Source organism: Mustela nigripes, chromosome 4 (genome assembly GCF_022355385.1).
Source record: "Mustela nigripes isolate SB6536 chromosome 4, MUSNIG.SB6536, whole genome shotgun sequence".
Taxonomy (NCBI): domain Eukaryota; kingdom Metazoa; phylum Chordata; class Mammalia; order Carnivora; family Mustelidae; genus Mustela; species Mustela nigripes.
Window position 1 is genome coordinate 41,114,276 of NC_081560.1, and position 22,994 is coordinate 41,137,269.

At 38.6% G+C, this 22,994-nt stretch overlaps 1 protein-coding gene across 3 annotated transcripts in view; it reads right to left on the reverse strand.

Moving 5' to 3' along the window:
* Positions 1-14,325, reverse strand: part of ANLN (anillin, actin binding protein) — a 49,245-nt gene extending 34,920 nt beyond the window's left edge. For all 3 annotated transcript variants that reach the window (XM_059396573.1, XM_059396574.1, XM_059396572.1), the window contains exons 1-4: positions 14,111-14,325; positions 8,002-8,155; positions 4,944-5,261; positions 765-1,150 (exon numbers count right to left, since the gene is read on the reverse strand). In XM_059396573.1, the coding sequence (XP_059252556.1) occupies positions 765-1,150; positions 4,944-5,261; positions 8,002-8,155; positions 14,111-14,128 (876 nt within the window). In that variant the 5' untranslated portion in view covers positions 14,129-14,325. The remainder of the gene's footprint in view (positions 1-764; positions 1,151-4,943; positions 5,262-8,001; positions 8,156-14,110) is intronic.
* Positions 14,326-22,994: the final 8,669 nt, after the last annotated feature.

Consider the following 22,994-nt stretch of genomic DNA (forward strand, 5'->3'; position numbering starts at 1 on the left):
ATCATATCATGTACTTCATGGCTAACTATAACATATTATTAAGTGCTATGTGCCAAGCACTTTGCTAAAGGTTTTATGCACATAATCTCATTTAAACCTCCCAATAACCCCTTCTTTCCCATTCTGCAGATGGGAAAACAAGGTTTTGCAAGATTAAGTAACTTGTCCAAAGCTACACTTTTAATAATGTGGCAGGGATTGAATGCAGGTCTATCTAATTCCAAAACCTGGCTCCACATTAAAAAACAATGCTCAGAAACATACTTTTTTTTTTTTAAGATTATTTTTGAAAGTTGATGATGTAATTCATGTGCAAGGTAAAACTTTCAAACATTTCAAAAGGATATATGGTAACATTATCATAACCACCCTTAAAAATCCTGTTCTGCAATTTGCCTTTTGAAAGCAACTTGAGCTACTAGTTTATTACATGTCTTTTCAGAGAAATTCCATATCTTAGATTTATACGCATACATAAAACATTCTACAGGGAGAATAATGTTCAGTGCTCTCCCTGATGACTAAGAGGCGCCATCATTCCATTATTATACACCTTGGAATCATATGAAATTAATATAATTTACTTGTCAACAACTAATTTATCTTAGGCTAGGCTACCAAATTTAGGATTTTGACTTTCTATGCCACCAATTTCTAAAAATAGATACAAACACACTACATATATGTGATAAAATACTTTATATACATTATCACTCATAAGGAAAAAAAAAATGATTTCCAAAGACCAATATTGCATTGCTTACCACAGAGCTGGAAATTGCAGCATTATTCAGAGATACACCCACAGCACTCGAGGATGGAGCTTTATTCAAAGAGGCCTCGCCATCCCTTTGGGAACAGCATGTAGCTTCCTGCTTAACACTGCTGCTATTGATCCTAGCAGATGCTCCACTTGCAGAGGAAAATTTGGATAAACAAGTGGTACCAGGCTGTTCTTGTGCACTGTGTTGCTTTGCAGATGAGTAATTTACATCATCTTCCCACGAGCAAATAGTTGCTGCAAGGTTGGCCAGACGGCCCCTTCTTCCAACTGGAGTTGCCGAGGCATCTGAGAGGGCTGGTTTGGGAGGGGAGGCAGCCTTTTCCTCTGATGGCATTGGGGAGATGACTGAGCTCTCAGGGATATCATCTGGAAATGTTTTCAGAAAAAGACTTAAAACCCGTGTTCAAGAGTTATGCATATGTGTAATACCAAGATCACTCCACTCAGAACTTTTAAAAAAGAGTTAGGAGGTTTAGGAACTAATAGAAAGCTCTTGATTGTATGAAACTACCAAGCTGCTTAAATTTGACAATATCTTTTCAAATCAGATGATACTTCATCCAAATTTGAAAAAAAACAGGCGAACTTCTTACACCTATTTTTTCTAAATCTTAATGGATTACAAATGCTCGAAGATACCGTGCACTTAGGTCATAATTTTAGAATTCATGATGTTACAACATCACACAATTTAAGATTACATATTCCACAGGCACGTTTTGTTTTAAAATGGATGAGACCAGTGCTGTACAATAGAACTTCCTGCAATGATGGACATGTTCTAGATCCATGCTATCCAGGACAGTAACCACTAGCCACGTGTGGCTCATAAGCCCTTGAAATGTGGCTAGGGCAACTAAGAAATGTTATTTCATTTCAATTAATTTAAATCTTTGGATAGCACAGGGTTAGACTAAAATGTTGCCCACAGTTACTTCTTGTGTATAGATAGATCTCGAATAGTAATACTTAACTTATGAAGACCTACAGGCATAAAGCACATATAGGGAAATCAAAATTCCACAGCACTTTCTACTCCACAAATTCAGTCAATGGAAGAGGTATCCTTCCTACTGTCCAAGCCTTATACTTCTGCCTGAATTCTCAATTCTACCCCTCTAAAACTTCTTTTCTTCTCTGCACATAAATATGCTCATCTGTATCTAGCTCTGTCTTATCTTCGAGCTAAAAGTAAACACCCTCCCACCAACATACACCCCTTTTTAGCTACTGTCCCTCTAGCCCTACACAATATTCTCTCGCTACTAGACACCCAAACTGGCCTCTGCCTCCCCGGCTGCCTTGAAGTTGCCTTCACTGCTGGCACTAGATGCCACTACACATTGCAGGCCTTGTGTTTCCATTGGTGGCAGCATCCTCTACTAGTTCTGCTCTTGGGCCATATCCTCCATGGGGTCCTTCTACCTACCAACCACCTCCATTTGGCTATCCCCCGGCACCCCAAATAACGTATGTGATGCTGAAACTACCCCAAACATGTTCCTCCTCATCGTGGCCTCTTCCTCCTTCTCCCTTCTCCTCCACCACCACCCAGACATCTAGCCCAGAGATCCTCCTCCTAAATCTTACAGATCCCACCTCTCCTCTTCACTCCTGGCCTTCATCATTCCATACCAGGATTATAACATTAACCTTCTAACTGGTCTTCCTGCTCCCTCTGCTCGAGTCTCTGGCCTATTCAATCCCTTCTCAATTCTGATGCCAGAGTGATCTCTCTACAGCATTTTGTCTACTTAAATTCTCCCTGTATCTCACCATCACCTCCTGGTTAAATTCCACAGGCTCTAAACCCTGCTGCTTTCTTCAAACTTATCTCTTGCTTTTCTACCAGAAAATATCTACTCTTTATGTACGTGCTCTGTTTACATACCTCTGTGCTTCTTAGGCATCCTATTACTTCTGCCTAGGAGACCTTCTCCATGGTCTGAAGCCAGTAGTCCCTCAGTGTCTTGCATCTGCCTTCCCTAGAAAAGCTTCCCTGGCCACCACCATCCCTGTGATACCATTTTGCATACCTCTATCGCGTCCCTGAGAATCAGACCTGTCCTCTAAGCAGATGACAGCTTTACTGTCATATTTTAGGAATGGGCTTAAGAGACCTTTAGCTCTTCTAACTATTCTCTATCAGAAAAGAAGCTTCAGTTAAGTTATATTTTAGTATAATCCCTCATTTAACTGGTTTATACCCACAGTTCTGGAGAGCATACACTAACTCATTCATCACAAACACTTTATTTTCAAGTTTCAGTACTTAAAATTAGACAGGTTATGATCCCTTAAGAGATTTACTTTAAAGGCTGAGGTAAGCATTTGTTAACATTTGTTTTCAAAATGTTCAAAGTCAGTGTGGGAATGCTTTCTGCCCTAGAATATTTATGGTCTTGGCTGATCTTCTCACCATGCATTATATCATTAAACCCTCTTTCTATTTCTCATAGAGATTTCTTGCCAAACAGAAAGGAAACATCCTTGTATTTAGGCACATTTACTGATTAGCCTCCCCAGGAATCGTAAAGAAGCACGGTTAGCCCTGCCCACTACCAAAATCACTAGGTGTTTAAGAGACAGCATGGGATATCTGCACCCTGATCTATACCCGAGAACATCAGGTGGGTCACAGCAGGCAAGGGTTGAGCCCTAGAATCCAACAACTGAGGTTGGAATTTTAGCTGCTGATTCTGGTAAGGAGTCTTAGCCTCTCAGAACCCAGTTTCCTAAAAAAAAAGAACACAGTTTCCTCTTCTATGACATGAACAAAAAAGTGGTATGTATGTCCTAAGATATTTATAAGAATTGAATGTTATACTATATTAGAACAAAAAATATTTAGAATGCCTAGCACTTTACACAGTAAGTATTGACTCTTGAAATTACCATCACTGCCAAAAGGATAATCTTAAAACACTCTGCTATCCGATACTTACCAAATTTCAGACCAAAGAATTGACATTTATGAAAGACTGCCTAAAATTTATGTTGTCCATCCATTTCTTCAGATCACTTGGTCTCAATTCTGGCTATGCACCAGAGTAAAACAGATTTTTTTTTTAAAAAAGACATAAGTACACCCCAGGGCTCCAGCATGCTCCTGAGATTACAATCCAATGGTCCAAATGTTTCTGTTACACAGGAGTCAGGCTGAGAGCCAAAGCTTGAGGAACACTTCCTTGGGTAAGGCCCAGCTGTCACTGTACAATGCTGGCTCTCTTCGGAACTGTGTTCACCAACTGAGCTTGGAGCCAGGCCATCTGCCTACCTTGAGTAACCTCACACACGAACTACCTTCTACAAAGTCATCTTTGAGGACCCAGGGAAGAAAGTTCTCTTAGGTCTTAGTTCCAGCCACGGTTCTGCTTTAATCTTATAAATAGTAGTGAAATAACTGATGGTGTATAACCTCCTTGCCTTGGCTGCTAGCAAGTTCATAACTCTGGCAAGTGAGGAGGACCTGAACGCCTGTATTTTACCCTCCCCTTCTTTGTTCTTCCTTCTCTTCACCCAAGAATTTCCTTATTTTTGTTTTGTAATATAGTTCTTTTTGTGAGTTATCTCAAGGCTTTTTTTGTAATGAGATAGGAGACAAAATTGATCATAGAACACATAACCCTGCTGATTTGCTCTTAGACTCTCCATCTGAATATGAGAACACAGAGGCAAGGATCAGGTCACTTCATGGGTTCCCAGCACCCTGACAAACATGTGTTGTAGGTGCTCAGTAAATGTTTACGTTTTCTCTCCCCTCTATTAAATAGCATTACATACCTTAACCACTCAAATTTATTTAATTAGTTAATCCGCAAAATAGGATTTCTTGCATACAGAGCTAAAGGTCAGCAATGCTAATAATGACGAGGGTATAGTTTGTTCTCTATTGTGTCTTATTGCAAATATAATTCTGTTATGAGACCAAGCTTCTGGGAGCTGCTCTAAGAACTTCAGTAGCATCTCCTTCAATGAGAACACAATCAACTGATAAATATCCCATTGATATACAAACTATTTGTAAGTGATGGATACTGAGGAGATAGATAAAACAGAAGCAGTGATCTTTCGTGTGTTAAGTGATACCTCAAATTTGCATCCAAGTTGAAGCTTATTGAAACAGATTTTAAGGACCAGGCCATCGTATCATTCATACCTGTCAGATCATTATTATCCCAATGGCGCCGCTGCTCTGCCAGCTTTTGCATTCGTGTTTTCACTGAGGACCCTGCAGTTGATTCCAATCTCGAGTTGAGCCCCCTCCTCACTCTGGGCACCGGGGCTGGGGCCGTCTCCGAAGCACTGACAGGAGCAGGTGCTTGAGGCTGCGCCTGGGGAGCCGGAGGACTTGGAGGACAGGGTTTTGCAGAAGCAGACTCAACTGGTTTTTCATTTTCCAAGTTAGAAACTTCTGCTACTTCGGTGGTGTCAGAACAGCGTTTCTTTGATGGTGATGGTTTTGTACAAGATTTCTCTAGATTAAAAAAAGGACACCCACCCCCAAAATTTCAAATTTCTGTAATTTCTCATAGCCTGAAAAACCATCAGTAGGTACTTAACAAATTACTAAAATGTGATGTTTCTCTGTTCTCTTTAAATGATTTTCCTTACAACAAGAAATATGTAAAATTCTACTTTCAGTAACTTAGAAATCTGGTATGAGAGATTTCTTTCTTTCTCTTTTTTTAATTTTTATTTTTTAATTATTTGACAGAGATCACAAGCAGGCAGAGAGGCAGGCAGAGAGAGAGGAAGGGAGGCAGGCTCCCCACTGAGCAGAGAGCCTGACATGGGGCTTGATCCCAGGACCCTGGGATCACAACCTGAGCCAAAGGCAGAGACCCCAACCCACTGAGCCACCCAGGCACCTCCAGAGATTTCTTTTTAAGCGAACATATAATTTATGGTTTTAAACACCTGAGTGGGGATGCCTGGGAGGCCAGCCAGTTAAGCATCTGCCTTCAGCTCAGGTCATGATCCCAGGGTCCTGTACCAATTCCTTGCTCAGCGGGGAGCCTGCTTCTTCCTCTGTCTCTGCCATGCCCCCTGCTTGTGCTCTCTCTCCCTCCCTCTTTCTCTTGGACAAATAAAATCTTTTAAAAATTAATTAATTAATTAAAATAAAATAAAACCCCTGAATGAAAAGATATTCAAATAATATTCTCAAGGTATAGGACTAATATTTTATGTAGTCTTAAGGCATTAGGAAATAGGGACCCTGGATGGCTCAGTTGGTTAGGCTGCTGCCTTCGGCTCAGGTCATGATCCCAGGGTCCTGGGATCAAGTCCTGCATTGGGCTCCTTGCTCGACAGGGAGCCTGCTTTTCTCTCTCTCTCTCTCTCTCTCTCTCTCTGACAAATAAATAAATAAAACCTTAAAAAAAAAAAAAAAGACACTAGGAAATAAAAAATGCATACACATAGAATAAACAAACATTTTGAGTGATTTTTAAAATCATACAGCCATATCACCTCATTTTTAGATAAGGAAAACCAAGCACAGAGCAATTATATTACCTTCCATAAAATGACACAGCTAAGGGTCGAAACAGGCTTTGTGTTTCTTAAAACAATCTTCAATGAATAATAATAAGCAAGGTTAGAAGAGAACCTGCTTGAGGTTTGGGAAAGGCAGGGAACCAAAAAAACAACTCAATTATCTGGTTAATACCAAGTGAAGTTATTGGCACAAATGTTTTCATATTTTTATAACATTTCATATTTTAAAGTGCCATGGACACCTATAAAATAAAAAGGCCTAAAATAAAAAGGAGCTACCCAAACTTGAGGCATATTATTTCTACTCAAGAATGAGTTTTAATATATCTCCTGGGAAATTAACATTTTAGAATATAGGAATGTAAATTGCATATAAGGCCAGTATCCCTGGCTGTCTGACCTAGTGTTCTCGCTCTGGCAATACCCAAAGTTCTGTTAAATGGGGGCCATGATTGCCCTCAGAGACATCAGTCTAATTAAAGAGACATTCTGAAACTTTCTCATCTTCTATAATTCATTTATAGATCTATTTTCTACTAACTCATCTAATGATTTTTTGAAAGTGTTCCTATTTTAACATGCATCACCACTTGAAAATACAGAATTCAATATATTCTTATATAAAACAGTAAATATTTCCACCAAAGCATCAAAACATAGTTCCAAGCACTAGTTTTAAAGTACATGGTACACCACATTTCATTGTATAAACCTATGTCACAACGAAAACAGAAAAAGATCCTGGACTGGAGCTAGGCCTCTGTCTTCCTAACCAACTACCATATGTATATAACATATATACCCACATATGTAATATACATACCATGTACGTCTGATATATTTACCACACAAATGTAAAATATATACCAAATATATGTGATATAGATAGGATTCCCTCTCTTCAAAATGTATAGCTATTTGAAAATAAATTCCCATTCCATGGTTAGCTTACAAAGTAATCGTGAGCCTGCTCCATGCCCTTATCACTTTTGTAATATTGCTTCTGCTTTCTGTGATGCTCTCTTTCTATATGCATTTTTAAAATTTATGCTGAGGAAAATGATTATCTCCAGACAATTCCATACTCAGGGAAAAGATTAAGGCAGCTAACTTACTGATACAGGCTGGGGATGCCAGGATTTAGGAAAGAATAAAATAAATTTCTGGGTGATTTTAGGTTAGTTTGTTTGTATATTTATTTATTTTTGTCTAATTCACCAGGTCTTAGATTAACCACCTATACCTTCAGCCTAGCTCTAGAGGGCTGGTTCAACAGACAGAGGATGAAAAGGCGCATTAAATTTCAAGCCTCCACAAGCAGGTCTGCCATTTGTTAACCTGCTCGTGCCAGAGACCATCTGAAAACTTGGTAGTCAGCTGTTCCCGCACAGTAGAGGTAGATAAACTCCAAACCACTACCGTGTATGTGTCCTCTGCTCCTTTATTTTTCTCCCCTTGGGGGTTTTAAGGGTAACTTTGGGTTGAGGAAAATTATGTTTGACCAATTAGTTTGAAATATTTATTGGATACTCTGCTCTGGTCTTGTAGGTCTAGGCCTAATACAATCAGCCTGAACTAGAAGGCTGACCTTTTCCCAGAGGCTATTATTACATTTGTCTCCCAAAGACCTGGATTTTTCTACATGCACAATAAAATGGGGCTTATCTCTTTTAAAAGATGCCAATTATATTCCCCCCACCACCACAATCTTTTACCTTCACTACCAGGTAGGGGTTGTTGATTACTTGCTTCCGAAAGTGGCTCTCTGGCTCTCTTAGCGTGAGTCATGGACCTTGCGGCTGCCGTGGGCCTTTCGGCCATCTTTCTCTGGAGGTTCTCTCGCCTGGCACGGGTTCGTTCCAGCAGTTTCTATATATGTAATACAGCAGCGTTAAAACACAAGTTTAGTCAAAAATTTGCAAAACTTAAGGTATCTTCTAAAATCATCAATTACCATATAAGATAACAGTTAAATACATTCCAAATGTGAAATCTTATGTAATTTAAGTCAAAATTCACCAAATAAGCACCCCAGTGTCAAAATTATCACAGATGTAATATAAATAAAATGGTTAGGTTGGTTGTATGAGATTTAAAATGGCCAGAAGTTTTTTCTGCTTCCATCCAAAGGTAGAATCTATTTCCACACCCTTGCGTTGGGCTGGCCTTATGATTCACCTTGACCAACATAATGTGGCAGAAGTGATATTGCGTGACTTCCAAACCCAGGCATCAGAAGTCTTGCAGTTTCTCTTCTCACTCTCTTAGACCAGCCCAGGTCAAGCCTGCTAGAGACACTTGGCCCAGCTGAGAGCTAGCATCAACCACCAGACTTGTGACCATCCAGTCCCAGATAATTTGCTAGATCCCTGCAGACTCCAGCATGACCCCGGGGGACACCACTGGAAACAGAGCCTCGCTGAGCCCAACGCAAATTACTGAGCCACTGAATCACGAGAAATAACGCGGTGGTTGTTTCAAGCACTTCAGGGGCAAGAATAATAGTCTCTCAAAGCTGTTCATTTCCTAATCTCATCAACCTGTGAATGTGTTACTTTATTTGGCAAAAGGGACTTTGCTGATATGATTTAGAGTCTTGAGATGGAAAGATTATTCTGAATTATATGGAGAGGGCAATACGTAATCACAGTTGTCCTTATGAAACAAGAGTCAGGAAGGTCAGAAATGTGACAACAGAAGCAGAGCTTAGAGTGACGGGATTGTGGCTTTGAAGATGCAGGAGGGGACCACATGCCAAAAAATGCAGGTGGCCTCCAGAAGCTACAAAGGGCGAGGAAACAGATTCTCCTCCAGGGCCTTCAGAAAGAACACAATCTTGCCAACACCTTGATCTTAACCCAGTAAAATCCATCAGCCTTATGACCTTCAGAAGGTAATAAATATCTATGATTTTAAACCACTAAGCGTGTGGTAATTTGTTTTAACAATGAAACTAATACAGCCACTAAGATTTGGTATAATGGTAAACAGCAAGAGATAACATATTTAGTCTTTTGAAAACATGACATTTCCTAAGATGAAAAAAAAAAAAAACTAAAAAAATCCCATATTTTATTTAACTCAATATGAATATATAATAAAACAATTTTAAGTTGATATCTTAACCATTTCATAAACTCACGATTACTCTGTTCTTACTCTGAATCAACTAATGCTTCCATTTGAACCATGCATGGTAGAACAAACACAAGACCCTATAAAACAATTCCTTTTCTTTCAAAAGTACACAACTAAAGGAGGCATGCAAATTATTGGCTGGAGTTTATATGCTGCCCCACACACAGATACAGTGTTAGTGAAGACTAAGGAACTACACTTCCATTTGAACTTTTTAATTTCCTTAATTAATATAGAATAATTATTCTTTAAAATTCCTCTGAGTATGCAAAAGAAATAGGAGCTAAATTTGGAAGGTACAACTCTCTCCCTTAGGAATGATTTCCTAACTGAAAGAAGTGAAGCTAAATCTAAATGCCATCTCACTTAAAGAGTTAATCCATGAACCAAATGTTGCCCAAGACACAAGTCCTTCACCCTTTAAATAAAAGTCTTCAACAAACTCAAAAGTGGTACTGTTACATAAATTCATATATATATGATAATTTCCCCATGATAAAACATATCACTCCCCAGATACAAAACTAGATTAATTTTATTCATTCATGGACATGCCCACATTCCATTCTGGTTAGTTAGAATACTTGTGAGTCAGTATATTTTCAGTTACTATGAGCAAGAGGTTGGTTACAAAAGAATGTGGCTTTGCCACTCAAACATACACAAGTACTCTATTGTCTACATTAGATTCAAAGATTTCAAAACTTTAAGAAATTTGAGAGAGATAAGCCAAAGTTCCCTTATCTACAAAATAAGGACTAAAGATCGATTTAAAAGAAATTATATATCTAAGGAAGATAAACTCAACAGTTCAATAAGTCTAAGTCTCTATAATAATGCATCAGAAATTCAAGGGTTCTTTATTTATAAGATACATTCCTTCAAACATTACAGATCCTTCTTTAAATAAAAGAGGCATAAAAAAACTGCAGTAACTAATGGAACTGGGAAATAAGACATTCCACATGGATGAATCTAAAATAACTGAAGCTAATCTAAAATAACTGAAGCTTATAGTCTAAGCAATTTCTGCCACACACACGCCTGAAATCATTTCTGACAGAAATCTTTCTAGGAGGTATTACTGATTCCCCTACCTTCTTTTTTCCCCCCCATACCTTCTTAAACAGAGTACACTCAACATAAATAAACTTATTATTTTCAGTATACTCTAGCAGCATTCTTTCCCATGTCAATACAGAGATTTTCACTTACTTTTCAAAAATAAGAGAAAGTCCATTCCACACAGTAACAGCATGTTTATTGATTGCACAAGAGAAGATGCTTTACAGAATATTTTAACTGTGGCTTTTCTCTTTTAAGGATCCTACACAGAAAGCTCTGACTTGGCACACCTGGCCCTGGGTTCCCTATGGCAGTGTCAATCTCGGACTCTCTCTCTAATAAATAAATGAAATCTTAAAAAAAAAAATTAAAAAATTAAAAAAAAAAAAAGAAATGGCAATGCTGGATTAAAAAATCAGGCTCCAGAGTTTGGGCTCTTAATCAGTTTGCTATAAACTGTCTTTTAAATGGCTCAGTCATTAAACATCAGACTCTTGATTTCAGTTCAAGGTCATGAGTTCAAACCCTGCATTAGGCTCCACATCTGAACTGTCTTTTGACTAAATCCAATTGTTCTTTTTAAGAACGTTTTTTTTTTTTAAGATTTTATTTATTTATTTATTTGCCAGAGAGAGAGAGGGAGAGAGCAAGTACAGGCAGGCAGAGTGGCAGGCAGAGGCAGAGTGAGAAGCAGGCTCCCTGCCGAGCAAGGAGCCCGATATAGGACTCGATCCCAGGACGCTGGGATCATGACCTGAGCCAAAGGAAGCCACTTAACCAACTGGGCCACCCAGGCATCCCTCTTTTTAAGAATTTATTGTCAGGAGAAACAACTTCATATCACCGTAACTTTTTAAATGTTATCAGCTGGTCATAATAATAATCATCTGCCTTCACTGCTTGTTTGTCCATGAATCAAGATGGCTTCCTTATTTCTGGTTAGTCCAAGAAGAATATAGAAAGACACTGCCCTGTGGACCTTGTCTAGAGTCTTATTCAAAATGCAAAACAATGAGACACTTAAGGAAATGTGAACATTGACCGAATATTTGATGATATTAAGGAATTGCTATTAAATTTTAGGTGTGATAACAGCACTATGATTTTTTTCAACTGTTTAGTGTTTAATGATAAATACTGAAGTATTTATGTATGAAATTATATGATCTCTACAATTTTCTTCCAAATGATCCAGTAGGAGGGATTTGAGGGGAACACAGTGAAATAATATGGCCATGTGTTGCAGGGTGATGAGTCCATGCGGAGTTATTATTATACTTGAGAATTTGAAATTTTCTACAATAAAGGAAAGAACATGGCTAAAATGTTCTAACAATTACTGTTGTATATAATTATGTGTTTGTAAAATAATTTGCACTGAATGGCTCTTTTTAAAAATTTTTTCAACAGAATGTTATTGGATGTGCTTGATGTTAGGGAAACATCTCTCTGAATAGGAAAGAACAGGCCTGCACTCATGAAACTCACATTCGCATAGGAAATATATTCAACAGGTAAATGCAAGTGAGATGAGCGCTGTGAAAGGTGATTTGCCCTTTGAAGAAGGGATATCAAAGTGAGAGCCGGAGGTTAAATCAAGCAGAAGGGACAGGGAGAGAAGAGTGTGCCATACAACACCAGTGACACCAGGGTGGAGAAGCAATCAATGCACAACAGCCTTGTTTGAGAAGAGAGTCTAGGATGGCTGTAGCTTTTTCAACCTGAGTCACCAAAAGAATTAGCCCTTATGCTCTGACATTAATGTAATGAATTAACATCTCTCCTATGCTTGCAGGATGGCATGATTATGAATCACATTTGGGAAAATTAACAAAATAGTTTCTCAAATCATTTTCTGTGGTTCTGATAAAGAACTCTAGTTGAGAAAACTACTTTAACTTATTTTAAGTCCTTTTAAGACAAAGATATGTATCAGTTCACTTGCCTGTGCAAAAATGTTATGAATGCTATCATTAAGCACCTAGTCATTGGAACCAACTCAAATTTTTCACTCATTACCAATTAAGGAAAAGATGTCAAAGCTGTTTATTCCAACTGCAACTGATCTTTTTATAATGTAAACCATCCATGTTTCTGAACACACTATAAAGCGAAAGCTTTCTTCAAATAAAAGTTTCTTTCAATGGAGATTTGTACTAGCTTCGGAATGACATTTTCAAGTAAAATGAAGTACAATTTTCAACCAAGTTTCAAAATGTGTTGTTCCTGTCTGTTACTTAGGAAAATAAAAAGAATATTCAGGACATAGGGCTAATGTTTTAAGGAATCCTATCCTAGCTTAGTAACATAAAATATCCTTTTTAACTTCATGTGAAAAATATATGTTGCATGATCAGCCCTATTTTTTAAAGCTAATACAAAATGTGTTCTGCATTCTCGGTCAGTCCTTAAGATTAACTAATGTTTTCCCCTAAATGAGAATTTGAAACAAAAATAAATATTATGTTTGAATCCAAGTAAACTATAACTGCTGAAACTTTTACAATCTTAGACTTATGGAATTATAAACTACACCTCCCCAAAAAAGTATTTCTACTCTCCATAGCATTTAAGTTTTTGAATCTAGTATCGAGACATTTTTAGGGCCACTTTGCAACAACTCAAGAAGTAACAGTTTGAAACTTGCACAACAACTTACAGAAACAGGAACTGTTCTGGAAGAACAGGGAGTAGACAACTGGCAACACAAAACTCAAGTATGTCCATGTACATTCTCAACAAGACTGGCCAGTAATAGAAAAATAATTTGACACGACATAATTAATCCATATTCAATTTCCAAAGGACAAAAGACAAGTATTGCTGTAATGTTATGCTCCATAAACACACACAAAGAGGCTTCCTATTTCTTTACTCTGCTTTTTTAAAATTGTCGGCTTTTAATTTTGTTTGTATATATTCGGCCAGCACTGTTTCCTTTCCATTCGAGTGTCAATCCCGGGGATGAAACTTCTTCCCTATTTAACTGAGTAATCAGACCTGAAGAAACTATTGACTCTATAGGAACGGATGCAATGATTTCAGGTACTGGCTTATTTTAACGTTTTGCTGTCATTTCGTTAACAGCATCCTTGAAATGCAGGGCATTCTGCCGGCCGCCTCGGCCGCCTGAACACCGCAAATCACATTCCATTTGCAGGCGGCGGCTGCACACTGCACTGAGTCATTCAAGCTCCCGACTCCACCCTACACCTTATCCCGGCTTTCACTTCCAGCAGGACCTGTTCCGCCAGGCCTCAGGCCTCAACCTCCCCCTCGGAGGGGACAGGGCACTACGACCGAGGGGCTTTACAGTAATCCGGGCTGACAGCAGGCTTTTCGCTACCGCCTTTTAGGACAGGCTCAAAACCACCCTCCCGAGGCTTCAGCGGCAGGACCGCAATACGTCAACCGCAGACCCACAGCAGCCGCGGAGCCGGCGGCGTCCTCCCCCCACCCCCTTCTCCCTACGGCTCCCCCAGGCGGACCCCTGCACACACACGCTGCGCACGCGCGCGCACGCGCCCTCCGCCCGGTGGGCCCAGAGGTCGCGGAAGGTGGGAAGGGTTAGGGTAGGAGCCCACAGTGGCGATGGCAAGCTACCCCCGCAAGTTTTCTCACCTCGGTAAACGGGTCCATCGCCCCGGGCTTCTCCTGTCGGTTGCGAGACGACGGAAACGGTGGTTCAAATTCAGAAAAAGAAAAGTGAGTCTCGGTTCAGTGTGTCACTTGGAGAAAACCAGAAGGCCGGGGCGGGGAGGACTCTCCCAAACTCCTCTCCTCTACCCCCTCAGCCTCCAGTGTCAGAGTCGGCCTCCTGCGGCCGTTCAAATTTGAATTTCAGCGCCTGTACAGCGCGCCTGCGCGCGGGGCGGAGCGGGACACGCCTCCGTCCGCCCCGGCTCTCGGTCACGTGGCGGTGCCGGGCCGCGGGGGTTTCTGAGGGTAGCGGACCTCCTCTCGGTCACACCCCAGCTCCCGAGGCCGGGGTGCGGCGGAGGTGCGGCTCGGCGGGCGCTCCAGCCGCCTCCGGGACCCGAAGCCCCACCCCAACGTTCGCACAGGCACCCTGTTTAAACTGATCCTGTGGAACCTTCCCGCCTTCCCTCTTTACTTAATATAGGATTAGCAGCCCTTCTGTTTGAAATCCCACTGGCCTGGTGGCCTTCTTTCCCCCGCCGCTACGTCGCCCTAATGGGGGCTGTGGGCTTGACCCTCATGAGACGTTCCTCTAGTGGGATCCCGGATATTTGAGGCTAAGGACCCACCTCGGGTGCTAGAGACCCTTTCTCATTGGGAAGTAAGGCTAATATGAACAGACTGAAAATTTCATACACAGAACTCCTGTGCTGCCTTTCTATCTTAAATCCCATCCAAATTTATACAGTGTTAGAGTTGGAAGGATTAGGAAGCCATCCACCTATGTGCTTTTACAGCCGAGAGCGGGGAGACCCTGAGCCAAGTCAGTCTTGTCCAGGAGAAAGGAAAACCCCATTCTCAGCTCATGGTCCCCTTCTCCACCACGAGATCAAGCTGGGTCTCATGATTGCTCTTTACGGATTACTCAGAATTGCAAAATACGTGATGTAATTACTGTATCAATCATTTCTTCTTCAACAAGTCTGCATTAGGGCTTGTAAAGACAACAGTTCCTGACTTGTTCACTTGAAAAGTAACACCATGTAGATGAAGGGAGTTACTGCCTAACGGCTGAACAAACCAAAACTATTTCTCCCAAGTAAGATGTTTTGGTATATTTAATAACCTTTCCATCCTAGCAGTCAGTAGACATTACAAAAAAGTGTTTCACTAATAATCTCTCTAATTTGAAATTTAATGGTATAGGTTGTAATAAAAAGAATTCTGAGTGTGGAGCAGGAAGAAATTGCTTGGGATTTTGACTCCCAAGGACCATGTGACCTTAGGCAAATCATTCAACCCACTATTTTTAAAACCTTTTGAAAATACAGTTGAAGCTGACCCTCTACCTAGAAAAATGCCCATTTAATCATAAAGTATTTGTCACAGAATTTCATGAAATTCATGGTCACCAAGTTAGCAACATACTAAAGGTTTAGCCTCTCTAGATTTTAGCTTACTCATCTATAAAACAAGAATAACCAACTGCCAGGTTTATTAGGAGGATCAGATGAAAAACTGAAACAGATCCAGAAGTATTCTGTAATTAGCCACTACTGAAGTGTTTGGTGTATCAAATTATTAATACTTAAAATATGCTACTTATGAACCAATGAGGAAAAGAAGTTTGCATTTTTGCTAGACAGGAAAGTATATGTGTTGGAGGGGAGAAAGAAAATGTTTTAAACAATATTGGAAAAGAAGTCATTAGAAATTTATGTAGTCTGTGTGCCTTCCTGCCTTGGCGTCTGTGAGCCTTAGATTTTTTTTTTTTTTTTTAAGATTTTATTTATTTGACACAGAGGGAGAGAGATCACAGGTAGGCAGGGCAGACAGAGAGAGGGGGGAAGCAGGCTCTCTGCTCAGCAGCTGAGAGGGGCTTGATTCCAGGACCCTGAGATCATGACCTGAGCCAAAAGCAGAGGCTTAACCCACTGAGCCACCCAGGCACCCCAAGCCTTAGATTCTTTATGACCAGATTCTAGTCAAGACTAAAAGAGATACATAAAGCACATAGAATAGAACTACTCCAAATCTTTATCTTGCTTCATAATCCCCTTATGTCTTTGTGCTCTACACTGATAATGACCACCGTGAAGATGATAGCAACCACCAAAACAGTCGCTGCAACATGTTAAAACACCTCCCAGCTGCCAGAAACTGTGCTAGATATTCATCTACTCTTCCTCTAAAAGAGTATCAGTATCAGAGTCGGCCTCCTGCAGCTGTTCAAATTTGAATTTCAGCCATTGTCACCTACCATGTCTCCTTTTTTTCCATTCTTACCCCCTGGTACTTCATTCTTCAGTCTATAAGCTGGAGATAAGTTTTCTCCTTTTGTGTTATAAAATATTTCTGGTTTACAAAGAAGTAATGAATAAAACATAACCATGTACCCACCACTTAGCTTAAAGAGATATATAATTTTATACTTGAAGTCTCCTGTGAGTCTCTTAATTCCATTCACCTTTTCCTCCTGAGGGTTAAAACTATTCTGATTTTAATGCTTATCATTCCCATGAAATTTATGTACTTTCATTAACAATATATTTTATTGTATGTAAAAAATAACAATATTTTTTATTGTATGTATTTTTCTGCAATTGTTTATTTTTTTTGCTCCATATTCTTTTTATGAGATTCATCCACACTAATAGTTGCATATCATTCATTTTCAGGGCTATATTATATTATATGAATATACTTGCAATTTATGTATCCATTATCCTGTTCGTGGATGTTTAGCTCATTAACAATATTTCATTCCAAAGATTCCACGATGCTATAAATATTTTTTAAAATTTTTAATAAACATATAATGTATTATTAGCCCCAGGGGTATAGGTCTGTGAATCGCCGGGTTTACACACTTCATAGCACTCACCATATTGCATACTCTCCCACCACCATCCCCCAACCCGCCTCCCCCCAGTCACCCTCAGTTTGTTTTGTGACAGTAAGAGTCTCTTATGGTTTGTCTCCCTCCCAATCCCATCTTGTTTCATTTATTCTTTTCCTACCCCCCAACCTCCTACCTTGCATCTCCACTTCCTCATATCAGGGAGATCATATGATAGTTGTCTTTCTCTGATTGATTTATTTTGCTAAGCATAATACCCTCTAGTTCCATCCATGTCATCGCAAATGGCAAGATTTCATTTCTTTTGATGGCTGCATAGTATTCCATTGTATATATATACCACATCTTCTTTATCCATTCATCTGTTGATGGACATCTAAGTTCTTTCCATAGTTTGGCTATTGTGGACATTGCTGCTATAAACATTCGGGTGCATGTGCCCCTTCGGATCACTACGTTTGTATCTTTGGGGTAAATAAACAGTAGTGCAATTGCTGGGTCATAAGGTGATGCTATAAATATTTTTATGTCTCCTTTATACTTATGCAAAATTTTATCAACAGTAATGTACCTAGGAATTATTTTGATAAATATATTTCAATATTACTACCAGATATTAAAAATAAATTTACTCTTCAAAATGATTGTCACAAGTTTTACTTTAGTCAGCAGTGCATGAGCTTGCCAGCTACTTCAGTGCCTCCCTAGCACATGGAGACTTTTTAGATTTTGCCATTCCTGTCTGGGTGTACTTCTCTTACTCCTGAATTTGAGCATCATTTCATGTGTTTATTGGTCTTCCAATTTTCCTTTTCTGTGAATGTCAACTCTATATGCTTTGCCTATTTTTCCATGCACTTCATTTTTTCTTATTGATTCATAGACTTTTTGTTGTTTATTTAGTATTTTCTGGAAAAATCACTTTTCAGCTTGCAATTATCTTTTCTTAGATTATGGTTTATCTTTTCAGGATCTTAGTTTCAGGTTTATCTTTTAGGATGTCTTGGATGTACCGAAATGTTTAATATAAATGTAATTAGATATATGTATATTTTTCTTTAGGGATTGTGCTTTTTATGTTTCAAGAAATCCTTCCCTACTCTGAGGTTGTAAAGATGTTCTCCCATATTTTTACTAAAAAGTATTGTTTTCATCATTTTGTCTTTAAATTACCTGGTTTGATTTTTTTTTTATTTGGAAACCAAATATCTTTTTTTTTTTTTTTAAGATTCTATTTATTTATTTGACAAATAGATCACAAGTAGGCAGAGAGGCCAGTGAGGGGCGGGGGTTCGGGAAACAGGCTCCCTGCTGAGCAGAGAGTCCAATGTGGGGCTTGATCTCAGGACCCTGAGATCATGACCTGAGCCGAAGGCAGTAGCTTAACCCACTGAGCCACCCAGGTGTCCCTGGAAACCAAATGTCTTAACAGCACTTACTTGTCCATTCTTTCCCCCCAACCTGTAATGCCACTTTTGTGATATATCAACTTTTTATGTACATACTGTAGGTCTATTTTGGAGCTCTTTATTCTATTCAAGTGGTTCGTTTTTCTATTCTACTTCTATTATCAAACTGTCTTAATTTTAAGTGTTGATATCTGGTAGGCAAGTTAAAAATTAAATTGACTTGGCGAAATGACTTGGCTCATTTGGCTCCTTGTTTTTCCAATTTACGGTTAGATTGTCAAACTCCACAAAGAGAAAAAACATCCTCTTGAGATTTTTTTGGAATTGTACTGAATTTATCACATAATTTGGAGAGTTGACATCTTTGTGATATTGAGCCTTTCCATTTGTGAATGTGGTTGATCTTCATTAATTTAAGTCTATTTCAATATTTTCCAAAAATGTTTATAATGTGCTTCCCTACAAATCTTTAAACTGATCTATTCCTTTGTACTCTTGTTGTTGCTACTTTTACATATCTTTTTATTTGTTTTTAAATCATCACTGATATGTAGGAACATAAAGGATTATTGCAAACCTACTCAACTATCTTATTAGTTTTAGTAATTTATTTATAGAGAAGGATCTTTTTAAAATGTAAATTGTGCAGTGTCATTTCTTTATTCAGAGCTAGTTCATGTCTTTCATTGCTATTAGAATAATATCCAAATTCTTTTTCATACCTACAGGGCCCTAAATGATTCAGACTCCGTTTTCCTCTACAATACTCTCCCTTTTTTTCACAAGGCTCCGGCCTCATGGGCTTTTCTTCTGGGCAAAAAAAGTTCCAAATTCCTTTTTCCTTCAAGAATTTTCTACCTCCTAGATGCTCTTCTAGATCTATACATGTCTGGTTCCTCATTAATTGAGTGTGAGATGGAATGTACTACCTTCTCAAAGACTTCCCTCTTTGGGTAGCCACTCCCTTCCTCTCTGCCCCCTCTCCATCAGTTTCTATCCTATTATGCTGATTTATTCTTTTCATCCCATTTACCACTTATGTGGAATTATTATTATTTTTTAAAGATTTAATTTATTTGGGGCGCCTGGGTGGCTCAGTGGGTTAAGCCGCTGCCTTCGGCTCAGGTCATGATCTCAGAGTCCTGGGATCGAGTCCCGCATCGGGCTCTCTGCTCAGCAGGGAGCCTGCTTCCTCCTCTCTCTCTCTCTGCCTGCCTCTCTGCCTACTTGTGATCTCTCTCTGTCAAATAAATAAATAAAATCTTTAAAAAAAAAAAAAAAGATTTAATTTATTTATTTGTCAGAGAGGGAGGGAGAGCACAAACAGGGTGAGTGGCAGCCAGGAGGAGAAGCAGGCTCCCCGCTGAGCAAGGAGCCCCATGTAGGACTTGATCCCTGTACCCTAGGATCATGACCTGAGCCTAAGGCAGATGCTCAAGCGACTGAGTCAGCCAGACGTCCCTATGTGGAATTAGTTTTGTTAAGTATTTATGTTTATTATCTTTCCCTCCTACTAGAGTGTAAGCTATTGAATGGCAGGAACATATCTTATTTATAGCTGTAACTCAGCACCTTCTGGGAACATAAGTTCAGTAGATGTTTGTTGAATGAATGAGTATAAAATAAGCATTATTCCTATTTTAGAGATGGGGAAACCAAGATACAAAGAGACTAAGTGATCAGACCATCACCTAACAATTTGAATCAAATCGGCCTGACTTTAAATCCTAGATTATACTTTTGACATTTCAATTAAGTAATTTATTTGGATCACCAAAGACACAATAATGATGTAAATATGCCCTCAAGCTACATCCAAAGGCCCGAAAAATGACAACCATGCTTTTCTCTTGGAATTGCTTTCTTAAAAAAAAGTTCTTTTTTAACTGTTGCAAAGAAATGTATGCTGAAATCACATGATTATTAGTAGTTAGACTGTGCCCTTTGGCTTAAATGATGTTATCAGAACTGTCTTCCCTGTTTTTTATATGGAAATCACAACCTCTCAAGTTATTTAGGTAAAGACCACAGTTTATTACATTAACTTAAGAATAGAATCAAGGCTATGTAGATTAAAGGTGACACTTACTAATGAGTATTTGCTGCTTCTGAGATCCTTACTTTTCAAAAAAGGAAATAATAATCTTTCACAGATAAAATTAATGGAGGGCTAAAAACACAAGAATTTGAAAGCATTTACTTGATAAAGACACTCCAAATGTTATGTATTTACAGTTAATTTTTCAAAATACATTCATACTAATTCTCATTTCATTCACAAAATAATATAATGATGTCAATATTCTTATTTTTATAGGGAGAGAAAAGTCCAAGGTCTAACAACAAGGCAGTGGCAAGAAGGATTAAAGTCAAGTTCTCTACCTCAGGTTATCTGGCTGAAAGGCCACTTCTTTTATATATTTATTATAATGAAGAAATAAGAACCATCAAAGAATGTCTTATACATGTTATGGAAAAGGCTGTTTTATTTATTACTATCTTTGCTATTAATGGTCCCTAGCATCACATTTTAATGCTTCTTAGCATCAGATTTTTTTTCTTTTCTAATTTAATCAATGAAAACGTTTCATATTCCAAAGTGAAGGAAAACAAATTGTGCTTTCTGAACATATTGTACTGTTCTTAAAACCCGATGTAACAACAGTCATACTATTTTCAAAATTTATACAGTTTTAATCTCCTTTTTACTTTCTCAAGTGGTGAGGAAGGGTATTAAGAGAATTCATAATTAAAGGACTACAGCAAATCCTTTCATAAAGAGGAACAATTCTTTTATTTACTTTTCACACTATAATTTATATATTGATAACTTTACCTTTTCATACCTAGATTTTTTAACGCTATATTCACAGAGCCTATTTTTAGATGTTTAAAATTATCCATATTAAAGAAAGGCAGTTCTTAAATATTACAGAGTATCAGAAGCCTATGTTTCTTAAACATCAAAGTCTCTCTATTGGATATCAAAAATAAAATCTTCTTAAAATGGATGTCAGAAGAAGATTCATTGTACCCCACTGATGTCTGTCGTGAACTTCTTTATCTTCCAAACACTTCAAAAATTTCTCTTCACATACTACTTTTAGACAGGGGCTCTTCTACTCTCTCATTAATGTTCCCAAATTTTGGCATTTGTGACATCCACCTTCACTCTCTACTTGCATGCTTTTCGAAGTCAGGCACCATCCTGGTCTTTCTCAGACCATTCAGGTCTGACATATAACAGGCCATTGAGAAATGTTTGCTGATAAAACATTTGGAGACAATCATCTCTTCCACCCTGACCTCATCATTCCTCAAACCTTCCAACTAGACTGATGTCCTCCTGTCTTCTGTTCAGCCATCACATGTATGGCCATACTTGGTTGCTAATTGATACTTGGAAGACTCCATGTCTAAAATTTCAAACTCCCAAACTGGCCTCCTGATTGTAATCTCAAATCCTTATCTCTTCTCCACTGCTGCTTACTCTTGCTAACCCTGCAAGTCCTGCAACCCTAACCTTCAATATATTCTCATTTCCTAATTTTTTTTTATTAACATAAAATGTAGCATTAGCCCCAGGGGTACAGGTCTATGGATCATCAGGCTTACACACTTCATAGCACTCACCATAGCACTTACCCTCCCCAATGTCCATAACCCTACCACCCTCTCCATACTCTCTTCCCCACTGGCAACTCTCAGTTTGTTTTGTGAGATTAAAAGTCTCTTATGGTTTGTCTCCTTTCCTAATTTTTCATCAAATTAAAAATGTTATAGCCCATGCCCTTTTCTATGAGGCCACATGCTAAGTAATTCAATCTATTGTGAAAAGGGAGTTTAAAAAAAAAATTAAGAGCTGGGTAAGGAACACCTAATTCAGCCCCTTAAAATAGTACATGAGGAAACAAGAAGATTATGACTAAGATTTTCAGAACTTGTTATTGGCCTTTTCCAGGTCTCTTCCCCAAACACTGCCCAACTCCTTTATGTCTTACCTGTTTCCTACCCAACCAATCCCAAGAGAAACCATTTCAATATCATTTTCCTTGGGCCCAAGACCTTGCTGCTTTTAACTTCCCAATTTCTAACCTTCTATTTTTTTCTATTTTTCTTGGCTTGCTAAACATTGAGCCAATTCCATTTCAAATTTATCCCAACTAACTGGATGTTTCATGTTGCTCAGAATCCTCTCATTCTTATCCGTTTAAATCCCTATCAAATTCTCTTATCAGTTTCCCATCCCACTCTCTTACTCTCAGCAAATGAGTTTACTACTAATTTTGCTTAACATTTAATGCCAAGGAAAGTGACTCCAAGAATAGACAACTCTCAATCATTTGCTATTTCCTGAACATACCCTGCTCTGCTACATCCATGGCTTTCTCACCTTGATCCTTTGGATATATCTATATGAGGCTGGTTGAATCTTATATCTTGGAAGATTCCCCACCTAGTTCATTTTCCACTTCAGTACTCAATTTGCACTACTTTATTTTGATATGATTTCAGACTTATAGAAAAGTTGCAAAAGTTTTATATATATACACATAGAGAAAAGTGGAATTCCAAGATGCTTTTAACCAGATTCATA